The following is a 27,665-nucleotide window of genomic DNA, read 5'->3' as shown; positions in this document are numbered from 1 at the left end:
AGGAGAGCCGAAGTATGACCTTCAGTATATCAAACCTGAATATAGAGACCATCTCAAGAATAGACTTGACGCATTGAACACTACTGACCGAAGACCAGATGAGAAGTGGGATAACATCAAGGAAATCATACATGATGAAAGTAAAAGGTCATTAAACAGACAAGAAAGAAAGAGCAAAGCGGATGTCAGATGAGACTCTGACTTGCTCTTCAATGTAGAGTAGCTAAAGTGAACGGAAGGAATGATGAATTAAAAGAGTTGAACAGAAGATTTCAAAGGACAGCTTGAGAAGACGAAGTAAAATATATAATGAAATGTGCAATGACCTAGAGTCAGAAAACCAAAAGGGAAGAAAAAGCTTGGCATTTCTACAGCTGGAAGAACCGAGGAAAAACTCAAGCCTCAAGTTGCAATATTGAAGGATTCTATGGGCTACATATTGAATGATGCAGGAAGCATTAAAAGAAGATGGAAGGTTCACAGACACATCCAAACTCCCTGAGGGACAAATTACTGAGCTGAGAGCTGGGGACCATGGTCTCGGAGGACATCTAGCTCAACTGGCATAACTTAGTTTATAAAGAAAATGTTCTACATTCTACTTTGGTGAGTAGTGTCTGGGGTCTTAAAAGCTTGTGAGTGGCCATCTAAGATACTCCATTGGTCCCACCTGTCTGGAGCAAGGGAGAATGAAGAAAACCAAAGACATAAGGGAATGATTAGTCCAAAGGACTAATAGACCACAACTACCATACCCTCCAGCAGACTGAGTGCAGCAAAACTAGATGGTGCATGGCTACCACCATTGACTGCTCTGACAGGGATCACAATAGAAGCTCCTGGACAGAGCTGGAGAAAAATGTAGAACAAAATTCAAACTCATACACACACACAAAAGAGCAGATTTAATGGTCTGACAGAGACTGGAGAAACCCCAAGAGTATGGTTCCCAGACTCCCTTTTACCTCAGTACTGAAGTCACTCCTGCGTGCCTCCTTCAGCCAAAGATTAGACACGCCCATAAAATAAATAGCAATACACGTAGCTCAACCACGTATAGGAGACTAAATGGGCACAACAGTCCAGGGGCAAAGATGAGAAGGCAAGAGGGGACAAGAAAGCTGGACAAATGGAAAACGGGGAACCCAACATCAAGAAGGGGAGAGTGTTGACGCGTCTCAGGGTTGGCAACCAACGTTACAAAACAATGTGTATTAATTGCTTAATGAGAAACTACTCTGCTATGTAAACTTTCATCTCAATCACAATAAAAAATTAAAAAAAAAAAAAGAAGACGGAAGGAATACCAAGTGTCACTGTACCAAAAAGAATTGGTTGACATTCAACCATTTCAGGAGGTAGTATATGATCAAGGACCGATGGTACTGAAGGAAGAAGTACAAGCTCCACTTAATGCACTGGCGAAAAACAAGGCTCCAGGAATTGACGGAATGCCAATAGAGATGTTTTAACAAACAGATGCAGAGCTGTACATGCTCACTCGTCTATGTTCAATCACTGATTGGAAGAGAACCGTATTTGTGCCCATTCCAAAGAAAGGTGACCCAACAGAATGCAAAAAATTATCAAACAATATCATTAATATCACACACAAGTAAAACTTTGCTGAAGGTCATTCAAAAACGGTTGTAGCAGTACATCGACAGGGAACTGCCAGAAATTCAAGCCGGATTCAGAAGAGGACGTGGAACAAGGGATATAATTATTGATGTCAGATAAATCCTAGCTGAAAGCAAAGAATACCAGAAAGGTGTTAACCTATGTTTCATTGACTTTGCAAAGGCATTCGACCGAGTGGATCATAATAAATTATGGATAACATTGTGAAGAATAGGAATTTCAGAACACTTAATTGTTCTCCTGTGGAACCTGTGCATAGACCACAAGGCAATAGTTTGAACAGGACAAAGGGATACTGTGTAGTTCAGATCAAGAAAGGTGTATGTCGGGATGGTATCCTTTCACTGTACTTATTCAATTTGTATGCTGAGCAAATAATCTGAGAAGCTGGACTACATGAAGAGGAATGAGACATCGGGATTGGAGGAAGATTCATTAACAACCTGCAATATGCAGATGATACAACCTTGCTTGCTGCAAGTGAAGTGGATTTGAAGTATTTATTGATGAAGATCAAAGACCACAGTCTTCCGTATGGATCAGTCTTCAACATAAAGAAAACAAAAATCCTCACAATTTGACCAGTAAGTAACATCATGATAAACAGAGAAAAGATTGAAGTTGTCAAGGATTTCATTTTACTTGGATCTGAAATCAATGCTCATGCAAACAGCAGTCAAGAAATCAAATGACGTATGGCAGGGGACAAATATGTTCCAAAAGACCTCTTCAGAGTGTTAAAAAGCAAAGATGTCACTTTGTCCAGCATGTGAAAGCTGGACAATGAATAAGGAAGATCAAGGAAGAACTGATTCATTTAAAATATGACGAAAAGATGGAAGCAACCCAGGTGCCCATCAACAGATGAATGGATAAACAAACTATGGTACACACACACAATGGAATATTATGCAACAATAAAAAACAATGATAAATCTGCAAAGCATCTCACAACGTGGATGGATCTGGAGGGCATTATGCTGAGTGAAATAAGTCAATCACAAAAAGAAAAATATTGTATGAGACCACTACTATACAAACTCATGAAAAGATTTACACACACAAAAAAAAACAATCATTGATGGTTACGAGGGAGGGGCGGGGTAGGAAGGGAAAAATACTAGACAATAGATAAGTGGTAACTTTGGTGAAGGGTAAAATAGTACATGATACTGGGGAAGCCAGCACAACTTGTACAACGCAAGGTCATGGAAGCTCCATAGACACATCCAAACTCCCTGAGGGACCAAATTACAGGGCTGAGGGCTGTGGGGACCATGGTCTTGGGGAACATCTGACTCAACTGGCATAACATAGTTTATAAAGAAAATGTTCTACATTCTACTTTGGTGAGCAGCGTCTGGGGTCTTAAAAGACTGTGAGCAGCCATCTTGGATACTCTATTGGTGTCACCCCATCTGGAGGAAGGGAGAATGAAGAAAACCAAAGACACAAGGGAAATATTAGTCCAGAGGACTAATGAGCCACAAGTACCACAGTCTCCACCGGACTGAGTCCAGCACAACTAGATGGTGCCCGGCTATCACCAGGGATCACAACAGAGGTTCCTGGACAGGGCTGGAGAAAAACGTAGAACAAAACTGTAACTCACAGAAAAAAAAAAAAAACAAGAAAAGAAAAGGACCAGACCTACTAGTCTGACAGAGACTGGAGAAACCCCGAATTATGGTCCCCGGACACCCTAGTAGCTCAGTAATGAAGTCACTCTGAGGTTCACCTTTCAGTCAAAGATTAGACATACCCATAAAACAAAAGGAGACTAAATGGACACACCAGACCAGGGCAAGGACGAGAAGGCAGGAGGAGACAGGAAAGCTGGTAATGGGGACCTCAAGGTTGAGAAGGAGAAAGTGTTGATATGTCACGGGGTTGTCAACCAATGTCACAAAACAATATGTGTATTAATTGTTTAATGAGAAACTAGTTTGCTCTGTAAACCATCTAAAGTATAATAAAAAAAAATGAAGAAAAAAATTTCAAAATAGACAGTGGTGATGGTTGTACATGATAAGTGAAATTAATGCCACTAATTTGTACATGCAAAAAAATGTTGAAATGACAAATGTTTTATATATATATCTCTATCACAATAAAAAAAAATAGATGGAAAAACCTACATAAAATGCTGGGAAACTGAATACAGCAAAATGTAAAACATACAATATTCTAATCCTTTGCCAGATTAGTGGGTCAAATGTGACTGAATGGCTACCAATAGTAACGTCTGAGCAATTCATAACGTTCAGCTATGCCAACCTGGTTTAAAGAATATTGAATATACCATGGACTGCCAAAAGAAAGAAAAATCTGTGCTGGAATAAGTATAGCCAAAACGCTCCTTAGAAGTGAGGATGGTGAGACTTTGTCTCACATATTTTCGACAGGTTATCAGTAAGGATCAGTCTCTGGAGAAGGACATCATGCTTGGTAAAGTAGAGGGTCAGCAAAAATAGGAAGACCCTCAACAAGATGGATTGATACAGTGGCTGCAACAATGGGCTCAAGCATGACAACAGTCATGAGGATGTGGTGAAAAACATGTGAAATTATTCACTACAGATTAATAAGTAAGCACAAGTAAGCCCATGCTTACCTTGCTGACTGGATAATCCGTCTCTGTCAGAGATTGTGAATTTTGAAAAGAGGCTTTGATTCTGTTAGATGATGCTGTGAGGTTGGGACAGAGACTGATGCCAGTCATACCAAGAAGCAGAATATTTGATGTAGTGAAAAAATATGAAATTGTTCACTACAGAAGATCTGGTAAGCAAGGTAAGCACTGTGCTTATCTTGTCTACTGGATAATCCGCCCCTGCAAAGGAGGCTGGGCCCTGTGCTATGATGTCATGTAGTTGCTCATTTAATCCATAAGTCAATACAGTGGGTGGGACAGATATTAATATCCATTTTTAAACTTGAAAGTTTTCTCTGATTTTGACAGTAATAAATGTTTACTGAAACAAATTAGAAAATAGAGAAAGGTATAATCAAAGGGGAAATCTCATCAATTGGCTACAATTATTTTGCCAGGCCACTGAAGAGGACAGGAGACATATATGGGAAAAGAAGATACAACATCATTATAGAGTCAAGCAGAGTGGTGAGGGAAGCATTTCTAAATACATGGTTTCACTGCTACCAGCTAGGAAAGCAGACAGAAGTGCACAACTTGCCAGAAGAAATGACACCTTATTTCTGAGTCTTACCCCAGCCCTCACCCTCCCCTCCCTGTTTGCCCAGTCCAGTGGGAAAGTTGGCTCAAAGATGACTGTCATTCTCTACAGAGTTCCTCATAGGGTCATTCTGCTTTCACCATGTGATTCTTGATTTGGTTGTAGAATTATAGCTTCCTCATCTTCTCAGCAAATGTTTTCTCATAACGAAAGCTTTTTGAAAAAATCACTAAGGAATTATAGAGTGAAACCCCCTCTTATATAAAAGTGTTTCTCAAAGGGGCGGTAGTTTGAGATTACTAAAAAAGGGTTGTGTGTGTCAGTAGGAGTATAAATTTGAGGGGAGGAATGCATAACTAACAATGAATACACTCCTTATGAAGGCCTAACTATTAAATTATTAAAATTTAGGATTTCTATTAATCAAAAGACAGCAGTAGAGACTGAAAAATGTGTTCCCCAGAGTAGGAGAAATTATTTGAAATACATGTATTTTACTAAAGACTTCATAATAGAATATGAAAAGAATTCTCGAAAATCAACAAGAAAAAAAGCAGACAGCTAAAGAGAAAAATGGGCAAATACTTGAACAGACAGTCTATAAGACCAACACTTCTAAGAAAGGGGCTAAACATCTTTAGTCATCAGGGAAATGCAAATCCAAAGTCACAAGGTGATACTTTCCCATACCAAACAGGAATGGTAAAATATACACCGCTGGCAATGCTTGCTTCTCTCTCTACCTGACATCATTTTCCTTGGAGCTGTCATGTTCTTCTCTGTCCATCAACAACAACTTTCTAAAACCACTACTCAAATGGGTTCAACAGTTTACTAGTTCCTTTTCTAAATAGCATCCATAACAAAAGCAAATGTGAATCCAAGCAGATTAACAGTGAGACTTTCCCCGAGGGCTCTCCTAGACATTCCAGGTAGGTTGTTGACCATGGAGATCCTAAGCCTTATTGCTTTTCTGTGAGGCCATAATCCTAACCCTTTTCCAGAAGGCCCAAGGGAAAGCATTCAAAGCTGGTAAGTGTAACAAATCCTGGATCTCAGAGCCAGGAAGGTCAATGAATTGGGGTCAACAGCCTACCCACGAGTGATGGTGCCTTCAGTCTCCACATCAAAGAGTTCTATTCAGCACTGGTTGTCTATAAAGGATGGGTAATTTGGTAGAGTTATCATTCATTCATTCATTAATCCAACTAATATAGATCCAGTATCTATATAAGGGGGCTCTGGTGATGCAGTGGTTAACACACTCGGCTAGTAACCTAAAGGTCAGCAGTTCTAACCCATAAGGCGCTCCATGGGTGAAAGATGTGGCAGTCTGCTTCTGTAAAGATTTACAGCCTTTGAAACCCTATGGGGCAGTTCTACTCAGTCCTACAGGGTGACTATGTGTCAGAATCGACTTGAATGCAATGGGTTTACCTACTATGTGTCAGGCACTGTCCTTATGGGACTATGAAGATAAGGCAGACCTTGTGTTTACCCCCAAGATGTTTATATTCCTTTTAAAGGAGACAGATTTTTAAATGAGTGTCTCCCATGAACCAGGAGTGGAATGCTACGATGGGGGATTATACTGTGCTCTGAATACATAAAGCAGGGAAACCTCACCAAGCTGTGACCTGAAGTAAAACAATGTTGTGGTTAGATGTCTTTGAGTAGATTCTAACTCATGTCGACCCCATGTGACAGAGTACAACTGCCCCATAGGGTTTCCTAGGCTGTAATCTTTACAGGAAACTGACACAGTGGCTACAACAATGAGCTCATGCATAGCAACAATTGTCAGGATGGCACAGGACCAGGCAGCGTTTAGTTCTGTTCTACATTGGCTCACTATGAGTCGAAACCAACTTGAGAGCACCTAACAAATATTTACAGGAGCTGATAACCAGGTCTTTCTCTTGTGGAGCCACTAGGTGAGTTTGAACCAACACCCTTTTGGTTAGAAGCTGAGCACTTAATCACTGCACCACCAGGGCTCCTCTAACAGTGAGCATTCACACAGTCTTAGTCTGTAGCAGTCACTGTTGTCAATTGTTGTATCCTCTCAACAACCCTATGAGAAGGATAGAGTTCTCTAAATCTTACAGATGATGGAAGTGAGTCATGGAGAGGTTAAATGCCTCATCCAAGGTTAAATGCACTCATCCAAGTAGAGAAGTTGGAACTGAAACACAGAAGTTTGGCTGAGGTCTGCTCTCCTCACCACCATGCTTCACCAGGGAGAGTGGATCAGCAGAGGGGAGGGGAGAGAACACCTTCCAGTCAAAGGGAACAGCCTATGTGAAGCCTCAGCTGAAAAGGAGGCCTGAGAGGGCTTCAGAGTGGACATGTGTTTCCAGGACTGGATTGATGTGGTTCAAACAGAGTCAGAGGAGATATTTGCAGGAAACAACAACCATCACACTGTTATTCCCTATACTCTCATGCCACCCCAATGGACGGTAACCAGTTTGAGGGCAGGGGAAATGTTCGATTCATATTTTCTATATTATTTCCCTTATAACAACTTCCTAACCCCCACCATATTTAGATTCAAACTGGGTCCTCGGAACTGAGCAATGTCAGTGATGATGTCAAAGAAAGATTATGAAAGTTTTGGTGCTCACTCAGATCCCAACTGCTCTTTGGAGAGGTTGTTGATCTGAGGTCTCCTGTGGAAGAGCAACATAAGCTACCAAATCACAGAGAGTGATTCCTACACTGGAGTCCCCAACTTGTGAGAGTTTGGGACACCATCTCTAATTGGAAGGAGGGAGAAACATCTTACCAGCGACCATCCTTTCTGGTTCATCTTCACCCAGCCAGGATGGAACGGCAATAAAGGAGGAAGAGGCCTTTCTCTAAGACTCGAGGTAAAGGTGGGAGGAAAATTCTCCCTGATTAATAGGAGCTGGCAGTGAAGGGTTGTATTTCCCTGGAAAAGAGGGCCACAAGGAGAGAAGATGAAGGCTTTGATGTGCGGTGATGGGGCTCATGAAGGCTTTCCCTGAGAAACTACTTCCTGCCATTTAGTAGACAATTAACCACAGTGCATGATATGAATGAATAAATGAAGGCATAAATGGGTTAATCATAACAGTCTACTGTGATCTGAGGGCTTTCCAGAGTAGGAAGAAGAAGTCACTCAATGTTTTAGGCCTATAATATTCCTGCTGATGTCTCTGAGATTGAAGGAGGCAAGTGGTTACCTGGAGTAGTGGGTGTAGAACCAGGGAGAAGGGTGGTTATGGAGATTTATACATATTTTTAATACGTTCTAATGAGATTGAATTGACAAATCATGCGATGAATTTAAAAAATAAAATATATCGAGGGGTTTTGGGAGTAGGTGGTGTGAGAGAACACAGTACCCCACACTGACCCAGAGTTCCCAGTCACTGAGAGCTCCAGCACTCCCCAGGCTGGACTCAGACAACAGCAGGTCTGGGCAGGCCATGTCCCATGAGCTCCGGGGAGTTCCCTTTTCCTCCAAGTTCTAAAGTTCTCTTCAGAATTGAAGTTTTAAGTTCCTACCACAGTGAACCTGAGCTTTTGCTATAATTCCTAGTGGTGCACCCTCACCTTACCCAGTGTCCTCCTCCTCCACCCACACCTTTTTCTTCTCTGCTGCTCTCCTGTGCTGCCCTGCAGTGGCGGAGCCCTCTTTTCTGCTCCCTCCTTGGTCCTGTATCCATCTAACATACTCCTGGGAGGTTCCTCCTCTCTATACTCTGTCTCTCCCACGAACTTGCCTTCCATCCAACACACATACGCTACCTCCATATCTTCACTCAGAACTCTCCAGTCCTTCCCTCATATTCAGAAACATTTACAGACCTTTAGCCTGACGTGGAAACTCACCCAGACACAGCCAGGTGAGGTGGTTATATTTGACCACTGATGTTTGTGGAATCAAGGCTCTCAGATATAGCCATCTGTTTTCTGCCTAAGGACCCTAAAGGAGTTTATCTAATAAGGACCTGTTACGGGGCTTCTGTTTACAGAAAGGCTACTTTAACCTTCTATGGTTGCTTGTTTAGGAAGGGTACAAGGAAGAGGTATATGTGTAAAAGCCTTAACAAAATAAACGAATTATTTCTTTGCTTTAAGTATAATTTGTCTATAAAAAGCCTTCCCATAAAAGAGGTTAAGGAGGTGAGCATTTCTCCTGTTTGAGTGTTTACACTATAAATTTACTAAGAAAATCATCCTCATAGAACAGTTCTTCAAGAGAAGTTTCACAGTATTATGAAGGTTCAGGAAAATGAGATTTTATATGTTCCAAAGGAGCAAATTCATTTGAAATCCAACAAATAAATGCCAAAAAAAAGTGACTTGAAGACTCTTTATTTACCAATATAAAATCCCAAGATACTATCTTCAAAGAACATAAGCTTTTATTATAAGTTCCTACCATCATTAGTAGCATTTTGGGTGGCACAGATGGTTGCCTACGACCACGAAACAAAAGGTTGGTGGTTTGAACCACCCAGGAGCATAGCCAAGAAAGGCCTGGTATCTGCTTCCATAAAGATTACATACAAGAAAACACTGTGGAGCACAATTCTACTAAGTAACACACAGGGTCGCCATAAGTTGGAATCAACTCCATGGCAATGGGTAATATCATTAGTACCATCTGCAAAGATTTTATCAACCATAGCAATGCCCCAAAGGAGGGTAGAGCTCTCTCGAAAAAGAAAGGAAGGAGGGTGTCTCCCCAAATTGGAGGATGTGGTGATGGAGAGGCCTCCAGGGGTCCCTATGACCAAATCTTTGGGCTCATAGATGAGGACCCAGGCCTGAAATCTCATGCAAATTAACTCTGTTCTCAGGGGTATCTATCCAAGAGGAAAATGCCCAAGAGTCAACAACAACCGCAGCAAAAAGCCCAAGCTCCAGGCCCAGGAAGATTCCACGCCAATCAGAGAGGTCTTGTCCCTCAGCTTCCACTGAGCAGACCTCTCACTCATCCAGCTAAGGGCTGCTCCAAAGAAGTGATGGGTGAAGTGCGCATATTTCATGCAGGTGCGCACGGTCAAGGGGGTGGCAGTGGGCCTGGCAGACCAAAACCTCCTTTGCCCCCGTGGGCAAGATGCCCCAGGTCTTTGAAGCGGAGCTCTCGGAGGAGAGCACCATCAGCTCTGCCCCTAGTCTGGCCAACACCAAGTCCCTGGTCAGTGCCCTGGAGCCCTGGCAGGAGGGGCAAAAGGAATGTACCCCAAGCCCAGCGTCCAGAAGGAGGAGCACGGGGAGAAGTCCCACGCTGCCACCCTGGAGTGGCTGGTGACCCACGAGCGCGGCTTCCGCTGTGTGGCCTGCTGCCGCATGTTCCAGTCCCAGGAGGCCCTGGTGGCATACGCGGAGCATGGCGTGAGCCAGGTTTCAGCTTCTGCATCTTCTACGAGGAACTGCTGGAGAGGAGGCTGCCGCCCTCAGCCTAGCACAGACCCCGACACTACCACCAGCTGGCCAGGCACCACCTGATGGCCACCAAGAAGAAGGAGGTGAGGGAGAAGAGAGCTGTCTGCAGGTGCCTGGAGGAGCAGCTGGAGAAGCAGAGAGAGGAGCTGAAGAGGCTGAGACACCAGCTGGCACAGCGGCATAGGCGGGAGGCCAGGCTACAGAGAGCACAGGCTCAGCAGCAAGGCCAGAGGGGGAAACGCCTAGGACTTGAGAGGAACAGGGCATTTGGGCTGGAAATGTGGGCCCTTCGGGAGATACCTCCATTCAGGCTCCTTTAACCCAGCTCCCCTGGAAGATCCTTTATACCAGCTCCTGCACCCCATGACCCGCCCACCCCAAGTGCATGGAGAGCTGCAATCCTAGGGGTGGAAGAAGGCCCAGGACAGCTGACTGCAGACACCATGTCCGCTCAGAGGCTCCCCTGGCCCAGGAGAGGAGAGGACAGGACTCATCTGGATGGTGAGGTCTCTGGACCCTGAGGACAAGCACAGTGTAAGTAGGGAAAGAGAAACGGCATTTCAGTGGGACTTGGAGAATGAGAGGGGGCCTCTGCAAAGACAGCTGTAAGGGAGGTGTGATGCTGAAGGGGGTGTCCCTGCGTTCTCTGCAGTAGAAGAAACCAGAGAGACGGCAGGCTGTGGGGAAACCTGCCTGCAGGTGAGCAGTGGGCATAAAGCCCTAAACCAAGGACTCTGGGTTCCTTCCCAGCAGCCTGCAGGCAGAGAAAGAAGCAGGGCTTGGCAGGAGGAGAGGAGGGTGGGGTGAAGGAAAAGGAGCTCACCCATCCATGTCTTCTGGCCTCCCAGGATGAATTTGGGTTGATGATTATGAGGCATCATCGTTGCCTCATTAGGGGAGTGTAAGTGGGAGCTGGTGTAGAAAAATCCCCCTGGGTGTTATCCTCTTCTGGATAAGAGTCGATCCAGTACTTACTGGATAATTCCTGTAGAGCATCTCCTAGGGTCAGGGGTAGAGCTTTGGAACTTTTTCTTTCCTTTAAAACAAGTTATACTGTCTGGTTTTTGACATATCAGTCAAATTTGCTCATTTTTTTCCTTTTATCTTCTGTGGTCTAACCTGACCTGTCCTGAGATTAAAGAACTGCAAGGAAAAGGCCGACTGAGATAAAAGGAGCAAACGGGAGGGCAATCTTCTAAACCCAGAAAGAACAGCGAGAACACAGATGGTCAGAGGTGAGGGTGGGAAGGGGCAGATTCAGGCCCAGACTCAATAGTGGACAAAAAAGCCCAAGTCTCAGTCACAGCATCAAGTCCCAGGTCTGGGGAGGTCCTGGATGTGATGAGGCTTGTCCATCTCCCCGGGAGATGAGACCCCCACATGTTACAGGGAAGTCTTCAGGGGCACAAGAAGGGAGGGCAGGGCCTCTAGGGTGGGCACCTCCATCTACAGGCTGTCCTGTATTTCTCAGTGACAGAGGCAGCTCCTGCGAGGGACAGTGTCGGAGGCAGAGGAGGCAGGGTGAATTCTGCAGTCTCCTAAGGATTCAAAAGGACAATCAGAGACTCCCAGAGGTATCAGAGTGGGAGGGGTCATCATTCCTAAACTGGGGAGAGGCTGGCTGGGGAGGTACTGCTTTCTGAAATCTTTTCACCAAAATCTTTCTTCTTAAAAGCTATCTTCCCAGTTAACTGCTCTATGTTCAGTCCTGAAAAGACGCTAGAATGCACAAGGGTGGGTTATCCAGTGGGGCAACATGGGGAGGAGGTGGTAGCAGCGTATCAGGGAAAGAGAATCTTCTCGTGGTACATGAGTTACCTAGTGAATTGCACATGGTGTTCAGCCTTCTTCATTTAGCCGTAGACGTGTACATGCAAGACATGTTTGCGGGGTAACTCTATTGATCCTCACAAAATTATTTCTGGTCATTCTCAGATACAGAGACCAGAAGAGCTCATTGGCTCCATGATCAAGCAAGAATTCCACTGGGTCTGACTGTCGTACAGTCTGTGGTGTGCTCTTCTTCCAGTGATTAAAATCTTCGTGTCTGTCATTAAAGAGAATTTTCACCTATTTAAAAAAAGCTAACAAAAAGTTAAAAAATATATATCTGTGGTGTTTACTAATTTTCAAAGCTCTGAAATTCTTTTTATCACATCTCTAAGATTACAGATTTGTATGATGAAAAAGTTACAATCAGAGTCCCACCCTCATATATAATTTGCTCCTGCCCCGCAAAGTGTCCAATGTTAAAACACACGTGTATCCTTCCCTACATTTCTCTGCTGGGACACATATACACAGTCACAGGTACGGAAGTAGATCTGCTGGGGTGTTTGCTTTTATGAAAACTTGGTCACACTCTTGCCCCTTCTTTCACTTGACATTCTATCTTGATTCTCTGTAAGTCATTAGATATGACACTAACACTATCTTTTTGGGTCTTTGAAGTTTTAACTCATATTTACACAAATAATTTAAATAGATAACAACTACAGTACAGATTATCTAGACTTACACATGCTGTTGTTCAGTGCTGTCGAGTCAGTTCTGACTCACAGCAACCCTGCGTACAACAGAACAAAACACTGCCTGGTCCTGTGCCATCCTCACAATTGTTGCTATGTGTGAGCCCACTGTTGCAGGCACTGTGTCAATCCATCTCAGTGAGGGTCTTCCTCTTTTTCATTGCACCTATGCTTTACCAAGCATGATGTCTTTGTCCAGGGACTGGTCCCTCCTGATCACATGTCCAAAGCCATCCTTGCTTCTTAGGAGCATTCTGACTGTACTTCTTCCAAAACAGATTTGTCTAATACATAACACTACTAAAATGGAAACGCATATCATCCTTGCTTTTTAAGTCCACTCTTCCTGCATGTTCTAACTCTCCTCCCTGAGTCCTTTCCCACAAGTGAATCCAAGGTACTTCATGTCAACAATCTGGTAAGTAGTCTCTCTTATCCTTGCTTAAACAAGCATCCACAGACATACAGGTATTCTCGTCTGCTCATTTATACACACATAAACATAAACAGATAGTCAAGCATATTCAGATGATTGCTATTGTTTTACCCAAATGGGCTCCTTTTACATATACTTCTCTGCATCTTGATTTTCTCCTTCAATAATACTTCACAGAAATTTCTCCTACTCAACTACTATAATTCTTTCTCGTTCTAACGACTCCCTAATTTTATGGATGATGTAGCTTTACTATAAATTATCTCTCATTCCACCAGCAATGGGCAGTCAATTTTTTGTCATTAGAAATTATAACCATCCTTTGTACATTGCAGGATTTTTTTTTTTTGTGGGATGGAGTCTAACCAGTGAAATTTACAGTTCAAAGAATGTTTTAAAAGTATAGAGCCATGTCCATGTCTTTCCCCTAAAAGACTGTAATAATGCACCTTCCCAGCCATGTCTCAGGATAGCCTTCTTCCCACAGCCCAGCCAGCCATAGGTAGTATTGATTTTTAAATTGTGCCAGTTTCACTGGAACTTGGATATTTTCTTAACTACCAGTGTTTTTAAACAACTTTGATTATGTTTACTGGGCATGTGAATTTGCTCTGAATGGTCTGTTTGAATTCATTGCTCATTTCTCAAGTGCTTAACTTTTATCTTTCTTGTATAAAATGGAAACTGTTATTAATCCTTGTCAGCTACATTTCACATAATTTTCCAAATCCATTACTTGTCTATTATATTCGTAGAAGTATGTTTCACCCAGAATGATCAGTTGCCTCAGCACCGTTTATTAGATAAACCATAATTTTCCTGAGTTGAAATACAACCTTTATATTAAGGTTTATTATGATATTTCTGTGGATTCGCTACCTTTTTTCACTGGTCTAGTCTTCAGTTCCTATGCCGTGTAATATTTGTTCTGTTACTTGGTGAGGCAGCCTCCTTCTTTTTCACATTTTTGTTGTCTGTTCTTTAGTAACTATTATACTATTTGTATCTTAAGATTACTCTATACAATTCAACAAACAACTATGTAAATATTCTAATGGGAATGGCAAGACATTTATATATTGATTTTTGGGGACTGACATTTATTAGACAAGCCTTCCCATTTGGGAAAATGGCATATTTTTTGCACTATTAAGGCTTCATTCTATTTGCTTCACTACATGAACTTTCTTCAAGTAGGTTCTTTTCTGTTCCTGTCAAAACAACGTTTTCGAAATATTTTATGGTTTTGTACACAATTCAGTGCCATCATGTAGTAAAGAGAATGGTCTATTCCTCCCACCCTGACTTCCAATTTTGGGTGCTGTGTCTACATTTGAGACAAGTCACTAATTTTGGTGTATTTGGCTTGTCACTTTATTAAAATTTTTATTTTCATTTTCTAGGTATGCAATTATATTATCATTAAAAAAAGAAGAAAACATCTTTTACAGTTTTATCCATTACTTCTAGTTTATTTATTCACCTAGAAAACTATGTTGGGTCATAAAAGCAGTATCTTTGTCTACTTCGAAATTTTATTAGCATGAATTGAGTATTTTTCCATTTATCTAGCATCTGCTATGTTCTGCGATAATTTGTTATGCCCCAGTAGATAACTAATATATTGACCTGCTGACCATTATGGTACTTACACACACCTTGTTTCTGATAGTTAAGTGCTTCTACCTGCCTTCTGCTGCTCTGGAACCCCATTATTCCCACTGGTACTAGGCAGCTATCTCCTACCCACAACCTAAGTGTCTCCAGAGGACAGACATCACTAAGCTCAGTGTTGCTGGTGCTCCTCTCAACTGTGCATTCCTTATTATTTTGATGAAAGGAGTGTCCTTCAGGACTTCCCAAGACATGGTCTTATAGAAAACCCACTCTGGCATGCCCACATATTGCAGACTTTTACCCGTCTTCCAACATCTGACACAGCGGTTCTGGCATTTCTGTTTCATAGAATGTGGGCCATTGCCTTTTCCAAGCTTCCAAGAGCAATCCCAGCAGCATATTATACCCATTTCCAGAGCCTTGCTATGGCAATAAATCCTTGTTAGGGGAGAGTTCCCCCATACCAACAAACTTACCTTGATCCAACTTTATATTAAACCCCCCTTGATTCAGCACCTTCAGCATTCATTCCTAAGCACACCCCCGTCCTGCTCACACAAGTTAGCCAGATCTTGCAGCTCCTTCCGTGTACAGTCCCTCTCCACCTTCCCACAACCAACACTTTGCCGGGTGGGCTGTGCTGATATTTCACAACTAAGTATTTGCACAAATGCATGGGACAGCTATCTAAGAACTCTGCAAAGGAAATGGTTGAAGGTGGATAGGGGAGGAAACCAGAACATAAAGTAAGAACATTCCGGAGGCTGAAATTAAATGAGCTCATAACCCATAACTGCACACCAGTTGTGGATAGAAATAAGTCCAAGACAATCCTTCTCTCTTTCTCTCGTCAAAGGGGGAAGAGGGTCTGTAAAGGAGAGAGATGGGCAGGCAGGCAGGTGGGCAGACAACTAAAACTCTGAGGGAGGCGAATCCTTCTCTCTGACCAGAGTATACAAGGTCCAAAGAGTGTAGAGGAATTTCCATTATATTTTCTCTCTCTATCCTACCATTGTTTGGCCCCATAGGCAGACCCAGTCACTTAATTGCATGGCAGAATGAAGAGATTAAAGCCCCAACATTCTTGCCAGTGGACCAGGAAGGCCTCCCCTCAGAAGGCAGAGAGCCTCAGAGACATAGAGAGGATGCAGCTCAAGAAAAGGATTTCGTAAAGTCATGTATGAATTTCTGGTTCACCTGCAAGTTGCACCCATAGATCTGATCCTAAGAAGCATTCCAAATCCTTTGAGTGCTGCACTATGCGTTGACCACCATCTAGGTCCCAGACTGAGTGGCACTCACATAGATTAGATCTGAACATGTCTGCAAAGGCTTCGAAAAATGAAGTGACATTTGAGCCACAGCATACAGGAGATGGGACAGAACTTGCAGCCTGAACATAACTGGGTCTATTTTTTGTTAAAACAAACAAAAAATTGACATTTTCCATAAGATTTAAGCAAGAGCAATAGTCTTGGAATCATAACAGAAAAACTGTAAAAAGCTATTGTAACCGAGCTCTAAGAAGTAACAGGAACACTGTTTTAAACAAATGACAACGTAAATATTATCACCAAAGAAACAGATGGTAATTTTGGATGTGAGAAAATGTTACGTGCGAATACAATAATAGAAATTAAAAATTCACTTGATGGTCTCAATAGCAGAATGTAAACGACATTCTGCGTAGATGTAGAAAAAAGTATTTGAAAAAATATGGGCTGAGCACTTCCCAGTTTGGGTGAAAGACATAAACTTTCAGATTTAAGAAGCTCAGGACATGCCAACAAGTTAAATTCAAAGAACTTTATGTCCAAGTAAATCATAATCAACTGCAGAATAACAAAGACAATGAAAATGCCTTGGAAGAAGCTAGAGAGGAAACATCGAATTTCATGTAGGAGAAAACAATTTGAATAACTCTATAGTTATCATCAGAAACCATGGAGGTCAAAAGACTGTGAAACAACATTTTTCCCACGCTGAAAGAAAAGAATCATTAACTCAGAATTCTATATCCAGTGAAAACATCCTTCAGGAATACAGGGAAAATAATGACATTCTTGGTTGAAGAAACTCTAAGAGAATTCATAACCACCAGACTTAGTCCAACCAGTAAAGGAAGTTCTTCAGATGGGAGATTTGGAATTTCAGGAATTATGGAAAGCAATAAAAGTGGTAAGTGTCTGGGTAAACATACTATGCCAACCCTGCTGTCACTGCACAACACTGCACAGGACTCCCCTCTTGGAAAGTCTTTCCAGCCTATTGGAAACATTTTGGAATGCACTCTTCGTGGCAAATCAGTATTAGAGAAAGAAATTAACTTTGAAAATATATGAGAGATGTCTGCAGTCAAGTCTGCTAAATAAACTGGATAATAACATTTTGGACCCCAAATGAGAAATGGTAACAAAGAAAAAATGAGTCTGAATTTCCTTGTGGCCACAAGCTGGTTCCGAAGGCCTTTGCAAGGGAGGCATTTCAAACACATCTGGAGCAATCGCAGCACCAGCAAATGTACGATATAAACCTCCCCTCTGGCCTTCTCTGAGGGCAACCACTGGCTTAAGTATCCAGCTGAGGGCTGAATATGTAGTCGTTCTGCAGACAGTCTAGCTGAGAATTAGAATGTTTCCTTGAGTGGATAATATTTTATATGCATGATATAAACAAGTGGCTCAAGGACAAAGTTTAATAGTAAACCAAGGCATTTCCCATCAGTCCTTACTTGAGAAGGTCTTTGTGAGGATTTCCTGTGGCTCAGGAAAAAGAACAGAGTGAACTCTGTTTTGTTTTTTAACCTCTTCCCTCCTCAAGAAACAGGATATGGTGCCAAGATATCAGGCGTCAAGCCCCAGACTCCTCTTCTCGTCCCGTATGTAAATTGTGGAATAAATTAGCTGTGAGAAGATAAACCCAAGAGGTATTTCCAGTCTGCGACACGTTTGCATTCCAATGAAATCCTGTTCCAAATTGCTAGATCAGTGGAGGAGCTCTGGGCTTCTGATCTGAGAGAAGGACAGGGTGGGGTTGGCAGAGCCTCCTTGACCATCATTTGCCCCAGGAGGCTCTGGACGCTCGTCCATGCCCTAACTCAAAGGCCATTAGGGCCCAGTTGCATAAGTGCAGAAAAAGCCTTTCTCCTTTGAAGGAGAAAAGGGCCCAAGAGTGGCAGGTGTGAGGCTTTCCCTCTTAGGTCAGCTTTGTGGCTTCAGGACACTGGCCCCTGGCCACCTTCACAACTGGGCCTTTCTAACTCATCCTCCTCTCTTCCCACAAATTCCCCCAGCACCCTGGGCCCTGGCTTCTGCCAGTTTCAATGGTGTCCTTTCAGTAGCTCCTTGTTCCCACCAGAGTGGCAGGTTTTCAGCATGCAGGCAAAAACTCAAAGTGCCCTTAAGTGTCCTTCAACAGAAACGCTGCTGAGGGGACACAATAGACTGACAGATTCTTAGATCCAGACGGGGAAAATTTTGGTGGGGGTGGGGGGTCATTGTCTTCAGGAAGTCTCAGCATCCTCTAAGTGGCTCCGAACCTCGGTGTATTGACTGTCCAATACACAGTCCCAAGAAACTTCTGGAGGATTCTCAGTCCTTAGTGTAACCCAGCACTGGGGAAACCCTCACTGGGGAAGAGTTGTGATATTCCTGGGGATCTTTATTCTAAAACTCTCTAAGCAGATGATACAGTCTTAAGAGGTGAGAGATGAGACCAAGGGAGGCTAGCAAAGGAAAGAGGCTCCTATCACTCCCTCTGGGGTCTTGATCAGGCTGGCCAACCCCCTCCACCCCTTCCTCCCTCTCCCCATTTCCTCCCTTCCTCCTCCCTTTCTTTCTTTCTAATGCATTTTGGGCTCCAAAACCAAAAAAATACAACCAAACCCATTGCCAGGGAGTCAGTTTCCACCCACAGCGACCCTAGAGGACAGAGGGGTTTCCAAGGAGTGGCTGGTGGAGTCAAACTGCTGACCTTTTTGTTAGCAACCGTATCACCTAACCACTGCGTCACCAGGGCTCCACCCAAACAAGCACTTATGTTAAAGTCGTATTTCTCTGTGTTAATTTATCATATTTAAGTCAAATCTGGCATCTCGAGCTCATTTTGATAATTTCTCTTTAGTCTGCGGAGACAAGAGTCTGCTCACAGCCAGTGATGAGAGTGGAGGAAACAAATTCCCTAGCCCAGACCAGGGCGGGCTTTGCTGCTCTTCAAACTAGGGGTGACGCCCCTGGGGAGCCCTTCCAAGGGCAGCGCAGGCCACTAGTGAGTCCAGCCTGGAGAGAGGGGGGTGGGGTCCAGGCAGTGTGGCCTCTGTGGCTTTGCTTTCTCCTCCTGGAAGGGCACCCAAGGGCTTCCCGTGGGTGGACACCGAGTCCATGGGTGACCACAACTCACCCACCCTCTTGGGTCATCGTCCGGACCCACGTACTCTTGTGCCTCCTGCCCTCCTTCCCAGCATAAACGCTGTGACTGGGAGGCAGAAGGAATCCTCAGGTCTGCACCCTGGGCCCTTGGCTTCCCCTCCTTCTGCAGGACCTGGTAGCCTGGCGGGGTCTGAGGGTCTGCCGGGGTGGACGGTCAGGCCTGTGGCAAAAACTGCATGGGGCCAGGTTCTTCCTCAGCTCTGCAGGCTTGTGGTGGGGTGGCCTGGGACCTCGCGCCACCCTCAGGGGATCCTCTCTGCACAGCCCTGCCCCCAACCACCCAACCACTGCCCTCCCTGCCTTCTTGTTCTACAAATGTGTTCTTTGGCTGCATAGATGCAACTTGGCACCGCTGCACACAGAGTCAATCCCAGCTGGATTAAAGACCTGAACATAAAATGCACAAGTTTAATACTACCAGATGGAGGAGCAGGGAAGGGATGAAAAAAGGAAGTAAAAATTTTTTTTTAGAAAAAGAACAATTAGAAAAAAAGTGTTAGAAGACTGTATCCTCACATTATGGACTCAAGGAGGTTGTGGGCACGAAACTGCTTGGATAGCATACTGTTCTATCTTTTTTTGCAAATTTGACTTAGGTAAGGGGATTGGTACCAGGAATAGTTGCAGAGTCTGTCTCTCAGAAAATAGGGGAAATCTGAGATTGATTAATTGGTCTGAATGAGGCTGAAAACCTTGAAAATCAAGGTAATATTTATAGATGGGATTCTAGCAGCCTAGGATATGCAGCAGAAATGTTTCTGAGTAAATTAGTACCAAAAGAGGCCTTTAACCACTAAACAAAATAGATCAGTAGTTTAAGATCTCCATACAAAGAAAATAATTGGCCTAGATAATTTTCAGACAGGTTACCGCCAAACATGCAAGGAACAGGTAATTTTAAACTTGTACATAGGCCACAAAGAATAGAAAACCACGAAACACACCCCCAGCTGGATGTTAAGGCTGCTTTAATAATGATACCAAATTAGAAAAGGATGGTAGAAGAAAACAGTTACAGGACAAGCACACCAAGTAACTGAGATGCAAAAACCTACATAAAATGCCAGCAAAGGAAATCCAGCAAAGTATAACCCATGTACCATGCCATGATCAAGGTGGTTTATCGTAGGCATGCAAGTTTGAGTGAACATTAAAGATTTAATAATTTAATTCACCACATCCACAGGTGAAAGAAGAAAAGACATATACTTATCTCAAGTGATGGACACAGCAGTAGACAAAGTCCAACCACATTGAGAGATAAGAACTCTCAGCAAACATGGAACAGTTAACAAGTTCCCTGCACTGGAAAACTACAATTAATATGGTATTTATGTGAAATGTTGGACATTTCGTTTAAAACCAGCGATACAAGTAGAATGCTTTCTATCATTATTTTTATTCAACATTGAAAATGGGGATCTAAGTTCCTACAATAAGACAAAAAAAAAAAAAAGACAGGAAAGGCATATTTTTTATTATACATCGATTACAGAGCAGCCTCCATAGGAAAATTTTAAAACTACAGAAAGTATTATAATTAATAAAAGTTAATCATAAATACAAGGAGCCCTTGTGGCGCAGTAGTTAAGTGCTATATTGCTACCTGAATGGTCAGTGGTTCAAACCCTCCAGCTGCTCTGCTGCAGAAAGATGTGGCAGTCGGCTTCGTTAAAAACTTACTGCCTTGGAAACCATATGGGGCAGTTCCACTCTGTCCTATAGGGTCACTATGAGTTGGAATCAACTCAAAGGCAATAGATAATCATAAATATAAAATAGGAAAATATATTTTCACCACAAGTAAAAATCAATCAATCAGTGGAATTTCAATGCATCAGCATCAAGCTGACCCCATCATAGCTCGTAGGTGAAAGCAGAGGACACCGACAGGGAAAGAGCGGGCTGCTGGCGGCCACACCAAGGAGGAAGGGGGCAGTGGTGCTTCAGTGGTAGAGTTCTTGCCCTCCATGCAGGAGACCCCAATTCAGTTCCTGGCCAATGCACCTCAAGCACAGTCACACTCATCTGTCAGTGGAGGCTTGCTTGTTGCTGTGATGCTGAACAGGTTTCAGCAGAGCTTCCAGACTAAGACAAATGAGGAAGAAAGGGCTGGCCATCTACTTTTGAAAATCAGCAAGTGAACACCCTGTGGATCACAACGGTCCCATCCCAGCGTGCACGGGGTTGCCGTGAGTCAGGGGCTGACTAAACGGCAGCTAACACCAACAACTAACACCAACGAGGAAAGAACATTCTTTTACACTGGGCTGAATTTGTTGTCACTGGTACCTGTGTTAGTTACCATGACAAAAAACACGACAATTGGTGGCTTTACAAGAGAAATGTATTTTCTCACAGTTCAGGAGGCTAGAAGTCTGAATTCAGAGCACAGCTCTAGGGGGAGGGCCTTCCTCCTCCATTTCAGCTTCTAGAAGCTGCCAGCAATCCTTAGAGTTCCTGTGCTCTAGATGCATTTGTCTCCATCGCCTGCCTTCCTCTCCCCGCTGTGTGTCTCTGTGTCTATTCCACACTTTTTAATAACTCAGAAGTGACTAGATTTAGGACCCACCATACACTGGTCTGTCCTCACTAACACAACAAAAGGAACCTCCTATTTCCAAACAGGGTCATATTTACAATTGCAGGAGTTAGAATTTCAACACATAATTTTGTGGGACACGATTCAGTCCATAACAGTATGCTTACCAGATATTCTGGATTGAGAGCACTAGCATGAGCAGCTGAGAGTGATTCTAATTCTTTGCTAGATTAGTTGGTTGGAACTTGTCTCAAAGGTTACCGATAGGAATGTCAGAGCAATTCATTAGGTAGGATCTGGTCAAACATTCCTAAACATATACTTTGTGTGGAAGAAAACATCACAGAAGTCTTGAGAATTTCATTAATAAGAGTGGAATAGGGGTTGGAACCAAGAATTGTTTCACGGCCTTGATAACATGGCATAGCTGTTAGACATCCACGTGGAGATGTCAGGTAATAATTCTAACAGCTAACACTTACTGAGTACATGTACTGGTGCCAGGCACTCCTGTATTTGCCTCTCCTTTCTTGAGATATTTGCTCTGCATGATAGCCGTATGAGTAATTTGTCATTATAATGCACATTTTACAGATGAAGACCCCCAGACAGAGAGTTAGGCTGACATTTGAATATATGAGTCTGGACCCAGGAGGAGGTGAAATGGCTGGAGGTGTAAACTCCCACATCCTTAGCTACAGACAGCCAGCCGTGGACTCATTGAGGCCTCCTAGGGAGAGGGTGTCAATAGAGAGAGAGGACTAAGCACCAAGCCCGAGGGCACTCTGATATCTAGAAGCCCGCCAGATGAACGGCTGCCAGCAAAGCTCTCTGAAGTCCAGTGTGGTTCCTGAAGGTGCTCTGCCCTTTCTCTCAGCTGCATTTCCCCAGTGCCTCTCTCAAGTGCACTGGGTTGTCCCCTTCATGATGGCAGGGATAGTGTGTACCATTCACCACTGTATCCACATAACACAGACTATTCCAGGCACATGGAATCTCTATAAATATTGACTGAATTAAAAATAAACAAAGGATGAGTGCATGAAATCATAGTTGCTATCTCTAAATACTTAAAGAGGCTTCATGAGTAAGAGGAAGAAAACTTGATCAGGGCCACTCCTGAGTCCATTTCTAGTGGTAAAGAATGTGGAACACTAATTAAATGAAGTTTTAATGGCTGATATGTATGTCAAAACTTGCAGTATATGTTAAAGATTACTAGAAATGTGCACATTTAACATTTCAAGTACAGTCAAATTACTAAAAATATATATAATACATGCACACAGAAAAACATTACAAAGCAATTTAATGACCTCTTTAAAATATTACCATGGGAAAAGGCTAATATTGAGTAAAAGAGCACCCTATAATATCTGTGTGAATACACATAAATGTGTGTGCTAATATATATATAAAACCAGTTGCCATTAAGTTGATTCTTATGGCTACCCCAATATGTCAGAACTGTCCTCCATAAAGTTTTCACTGCTCTTCTGTGAGTCCATAATCCTGATCCTTTTCCAAGAGGCCCAAGGGAAAGCATAAGAAGGGGTAAGTGTAACATATTCTGGGGCTCACAGCAAGCAAGGTCAATGAATTGGGGTCAACAGTCTACCCATGAGTGATGGTGCAATCAGGTGCCACAATAAAGGGTTCTGTTCTGCACTCGTTGTCTATAAAGGATAATTTTTTTTTTCCTGTGGGAGTCATCATTCATTCATTCATTGATCCAACTAATATATATCCAGTGCCTACTATGTGTCAGATACCATCCAATTTTCTGGGACTACAAAGAAAAGGCAGACGTTGTGTTTGACCCAAGTTATTTATAATTCTTTCAAAGGAGACACATTTTTAAATGAGGATCTCTCAAGAACGGTTGGGGGTGGGGGTGGGGAGTGTTATCATGTGGGGATTATAGAGTGATTGCATACTTACAGCAGGGACATCAAGGAGTTTAGGCACACTTAGCAAGCTGTGACCTGAAGTATAACATTGTTGTTATTGTTATGTGCTATCTACTTGATTCCGACTCCTACTGACCCCATGTGACACAGTAGAACAGCCCCACAGGGTTTCCAAGGCTGTAGTCTTTATGGGAGCAGATAGCCAGTCTTTCTCCCCCAGAGCTACTAGAAGGGTTTGAATCGACACCGTTTAGGTTAGTAGCCACCCCTTAACCGTTGCGCCACCAGGGCTCCTCTAACAGTGAGCGTTCTGTTTACAAAAAGGCAACTTTAACCTACTGTTGCTTGTTTAGGAAGGCTACAAGGAAAAGGTATACAGGTAAGACTTTTAACAAAGTATTCAAATTTTTCCTTCCCTTTAAGTATATTGCCTCTATAAAAGTCTTCCCTTCAAAGGGGTTTAAAAGAGATGAGCATATCTCCTGTTTGAGTGTTTACTTGCTAAATATACTAAGAAAATCACCCTTGTAAAAGAAATCTTTAGAAGTCTCAGACTATCATGAAGGTTCAGGGAAATGAGGATATTTACATGTTCCAAAGGAGCGAAATCATTTGGCATTCAATATATAAACAAATGCCATGAAAAAATTAACTTGAAGATTCTTTATTTACAAATATGAAACCCCACAATACTATCTTCAAAGAGCATAAGCTTTTTATTATAAGGTACTGCTACATTAGCAGGGGTCCTCCGGTGGCACAAACCGTTTGCGCTCCGCAACTAAAGGAGAGAGGTTAGTGGTTCGAACTCACGCAGGTGCGTTCTGAAAGAGAGGCCTTGCTTCTGCTTCCATAATGGTTACAGCCAAGAAAACCCTATGGAGCACAGTTCTACTCTGTAATACATGGGGTAGCCATGAGTCAGAATACACTGCTTGGAAATGGGTACTATCATTAGTACTATATTGCAGAGATTTTATTGCTCCCAGCAATGCCCCCGAAAGGATGGTAGGCTATGTGGAAAAGAAAGAAGGGAGGAGGTCTGTAGAGGTGGAGGATGGTGGTGATAGAGAGGCCTCCAGAGATCCTTGAGAATAGAGAGCTCTATTCTCAGAGGTCTCAACCCAAGGGGCATGTGCCACCCAGCTGATAACATCCCAAGAGAAAAGCCCAAGCTCCAGGCCTGGAAGATTCCACGACAGTCAGAGAGGTCTTTTCCCTCACCTTCCACTGAGCAGACCTCTCATGCATCCAGCTACGGGGCTGCTCCAGAGAAGCGATGGGTCAGGTGCACTTATTTCCCCATGGTGCGCACAGTCAAGGGGGTGGCCGTGGCCTGGCGGACCAAAACCTCGTTTGCCCCCGTGGGCAAGATGCCCCAGGTCTTTGAGGCCGAGCTCTCAGAGGAGAGCACCATCGGCTCTGCCCGCAGTCTGGCCAACACCGAGTCCCTGGTCAGTGCCCTGGAGCCCTGGCAGGAGCGGCCCAAGGCCTGCACCCTGGAGGCCATCGTTCGGGGGTGGGAAGAGCAAGGGGAGAGGACCCGCGCTGCCACTCCCGAGTGGCTGGTTACCCGCAAGCGCTGCTTCCATTCCGTGGCCTGCTGTTTCGTGTTCCAGTCCCAGGAGGCTCTGGTGGCGCATGCGGAGCATGACGTGAGCCAGGGCTTCAGCTGCCGGCTCTTCTATGAGGCGCTGCTGGAGAGGCGGCTGCCGCCCTCAGCCCAGTGCAGGCCCCGATACTGCCACCAGCTGGCCAGGCGCCACCTGATGGCCGCCACGAAGAGGGAGATGAGGAAGAAGAGAGCTGTCTGCAGGCGCCTGGAGGAGCAGCTGGAGAAGCAGAGAGAGGAGCTGAAGAGGCTGAGGCACCAGCTGGCGAGGCTGCAGAGGCGGGAGGGCAGGCTGCAGAGGGCGCAGGCGCGGCACCAAGGCCAGAGGGGGAAGCGCCTGAAGACCGGCTAGCGCCTTCCGACTGGGAGGAGCAGGGCATTTGCGCTGGGAAATGTGGATCCTGTTATTGGTTGCTACCCAAAAGGTATGTGGTTTGAATCCACCTATGGCTCACTGAAGAAAGGCCTATCACAGTCATTGACAACCCTACAGAGTGCAGTTCTACTCTGAAACAAGTGAGTTCACCATGCGTTGCAATAAACAACAGGGCTATAGGTTTTTGTTCTGTTAAGACCTCTATTCAGGCTCCTTTAGCCCACCTGCCCTGTAAGAAACTCTTCTCCAGCCTCTGTGGCCTCACCGTCCCACCCCAAGTGCATGGAGAGTTCGTTCCAGCTCTGGGGGGACCTCGATGGAAGAAGACCCAGGACTGCTGACTTCAGACATCAAGTTCACCTCAGAGGCTCCCCTGGCCCAGGAGAGGAGAGGACAGGCCTCATCTGGATGGTGAGGTCTTGGGACCCTGAGGATGAGCACAGCGTAAGTAGGGAAGAGAAATGGCATTTCAGTGGGACTCAGGAGGCTGAGAGGGGGCCTCTGCAAAGGTAGCTTTAGGGAGATATGATGGTGAAGGGGGTGTCACTGAGTTGTTTGTAATAGAAGGAACCAGAGAGACGGCAGGCTGTGGGGAAACCTGCCTGTGGGTGAGCAGGGGGCATAAAGCCATAAACCAAGGACTCTGGGTCCCTTCTCAATAGCCTGCAGGCAGAGAAAGGAGGAGTTCCTGGTTGGGAAAAAAAGAGGAGGTGGTGAGGTAAAGACCTCACCCCATTCAAGTCTACTGGCCTCACTGGGGGAATTTGGGTTTATTGCTGTGATTTAGTGTTGTTGCCTCTTTGGAGGAGGGGAAGATGGTTTAGAAAAATTCTCCTGGGTGTCACCCTTTCCTGGATAATAGTAGATCCACTTGTGTCTGAATAACTCATGCAAAAGATCTCCTAGGATGTAAGGGAACTTTTTCTTTCTTTTAAAATAGGTTTTTCTGTTTGATTTTGCACATATCAGTAACACTAGCTTGTTCTTTCTTTTTTCTGTGGTATAATCTGGCCTATTCTGAGATCAGACAACTGGAAGAAAAACACTGGGCTGAAACTATAGGAAAAAAAGCCAGACGAAGCCTCCTAACCCTGGGAGAACACAGATGATCAGAGGTGGGGCCGGGACGGGGCACATTCAGGCCCAGTCTCTATAATGAGCAGAAAAGCCTAAGTCTCAGACACATCATCAAGTCCCAGGCCTGGGAAGTCCTGGAGGTGCCAAGGGCATGTCGATCCTCCTGGGAGACAAGACCCCAAGTGGAACAGGGAAGCCTTCAGGGACAAGGAAGGGAGGGCAGGGCCTCCAGGACAGGGATCTCCATCCACAGGCTGCCCTGTGTGTATTTGTCAGTGACAGTAATGGCTACTGTGAGGGAGAGGGTCAGAGGCAGACAGAAGCAAGAGCTTTGAGACAGAGTTAATTCTGCCGGTACCTGATGATGAAAAAGGAAAGCCTGTGATTTTCAGAGGTACAGGAATGGAAGGGGCCTGATATACACAAGGTGCGCTGAGGTGTCTAAAGACTTGCGGCCATAATCTTCATTATCAGAAGAATCAGCATATCAGAGAAAGAGACTCTTCTTTGTTCCTTATGTTACCTACTGAATTGCACATGGTGTCCAGCCTTCATCTTTGCATATACACATATACATGCATGAGGAGTAACTATATTGAGCCTTATAGAATCCTTTTTGGTCCTTTCTAAGAACAGAGACCAGAAGAGGTCATTGGCTCCATATACCAAGCATGAAATCTGCAGAGTCTGACTTTTGTACAATCTGTGTTTGTGTTCTCTATCCAGTGATTAAAATCTTTGATCTGGCGTTAAAGATTGTTTTTTTTTCCCTATAAGAAAAGAGGAAGACCCTCAACAAGATGGATTGACACGATGACTGCAACAATGGGATCAAATACAGCAACAACTGTGAGGATGGTGCAGGACAGGGTAGTGTTTCG

At 44.0% G+C, this 27,665-nt stretch overlaps 1 protein-coding gene and 1 pseudogene across 1 annotated transcript; both read left to right on the top strand.

The window, feature by feature from the left end:
- Positions 1-7,662: 7,662 nt before the first annotated feature.
- On the top strand, positions 7,663-10,579 carry LOC111822644 (protein FAM170B-like; annotated as a pseudogene).
- A 178-nt stretch (positions 10,580-10,757) lies between these two features.
- Positions 10,758-25,683, top strand: LOC111822643 (protein FAM170B-like). The gene is given in 3 exon segments (XM_023741697.1): positions 10,758-10,793; positions 24,866-24,902; positions 24,905-25,683. Coding segments are annotated over 3 exon segments (852 nt in total).
- Positions 25,684-27,665: the final 1,982 nt, after the last annotated feature.

Source organism: Trichechus manatus, unplaced genomic scaffold (assembly GCF_000243295.1).
Source record: "Trichechus manatus latirostris isolate Lorelei unplaced genomic scaffold, TriManLat1.0 scaffold00186, whole genome shotgun sequence".
Classification (NCBI taxonomy): Eukaryota; Metazoa; Chordata; class Mammalia; order Sirenia; family Trichechidae; genus Trichechus; species Trichechus manatus.
Note: the sequence above shows the minus strand (reverse complement) of the source record. Positions and strands in the feature narration are given on the sequence as shown.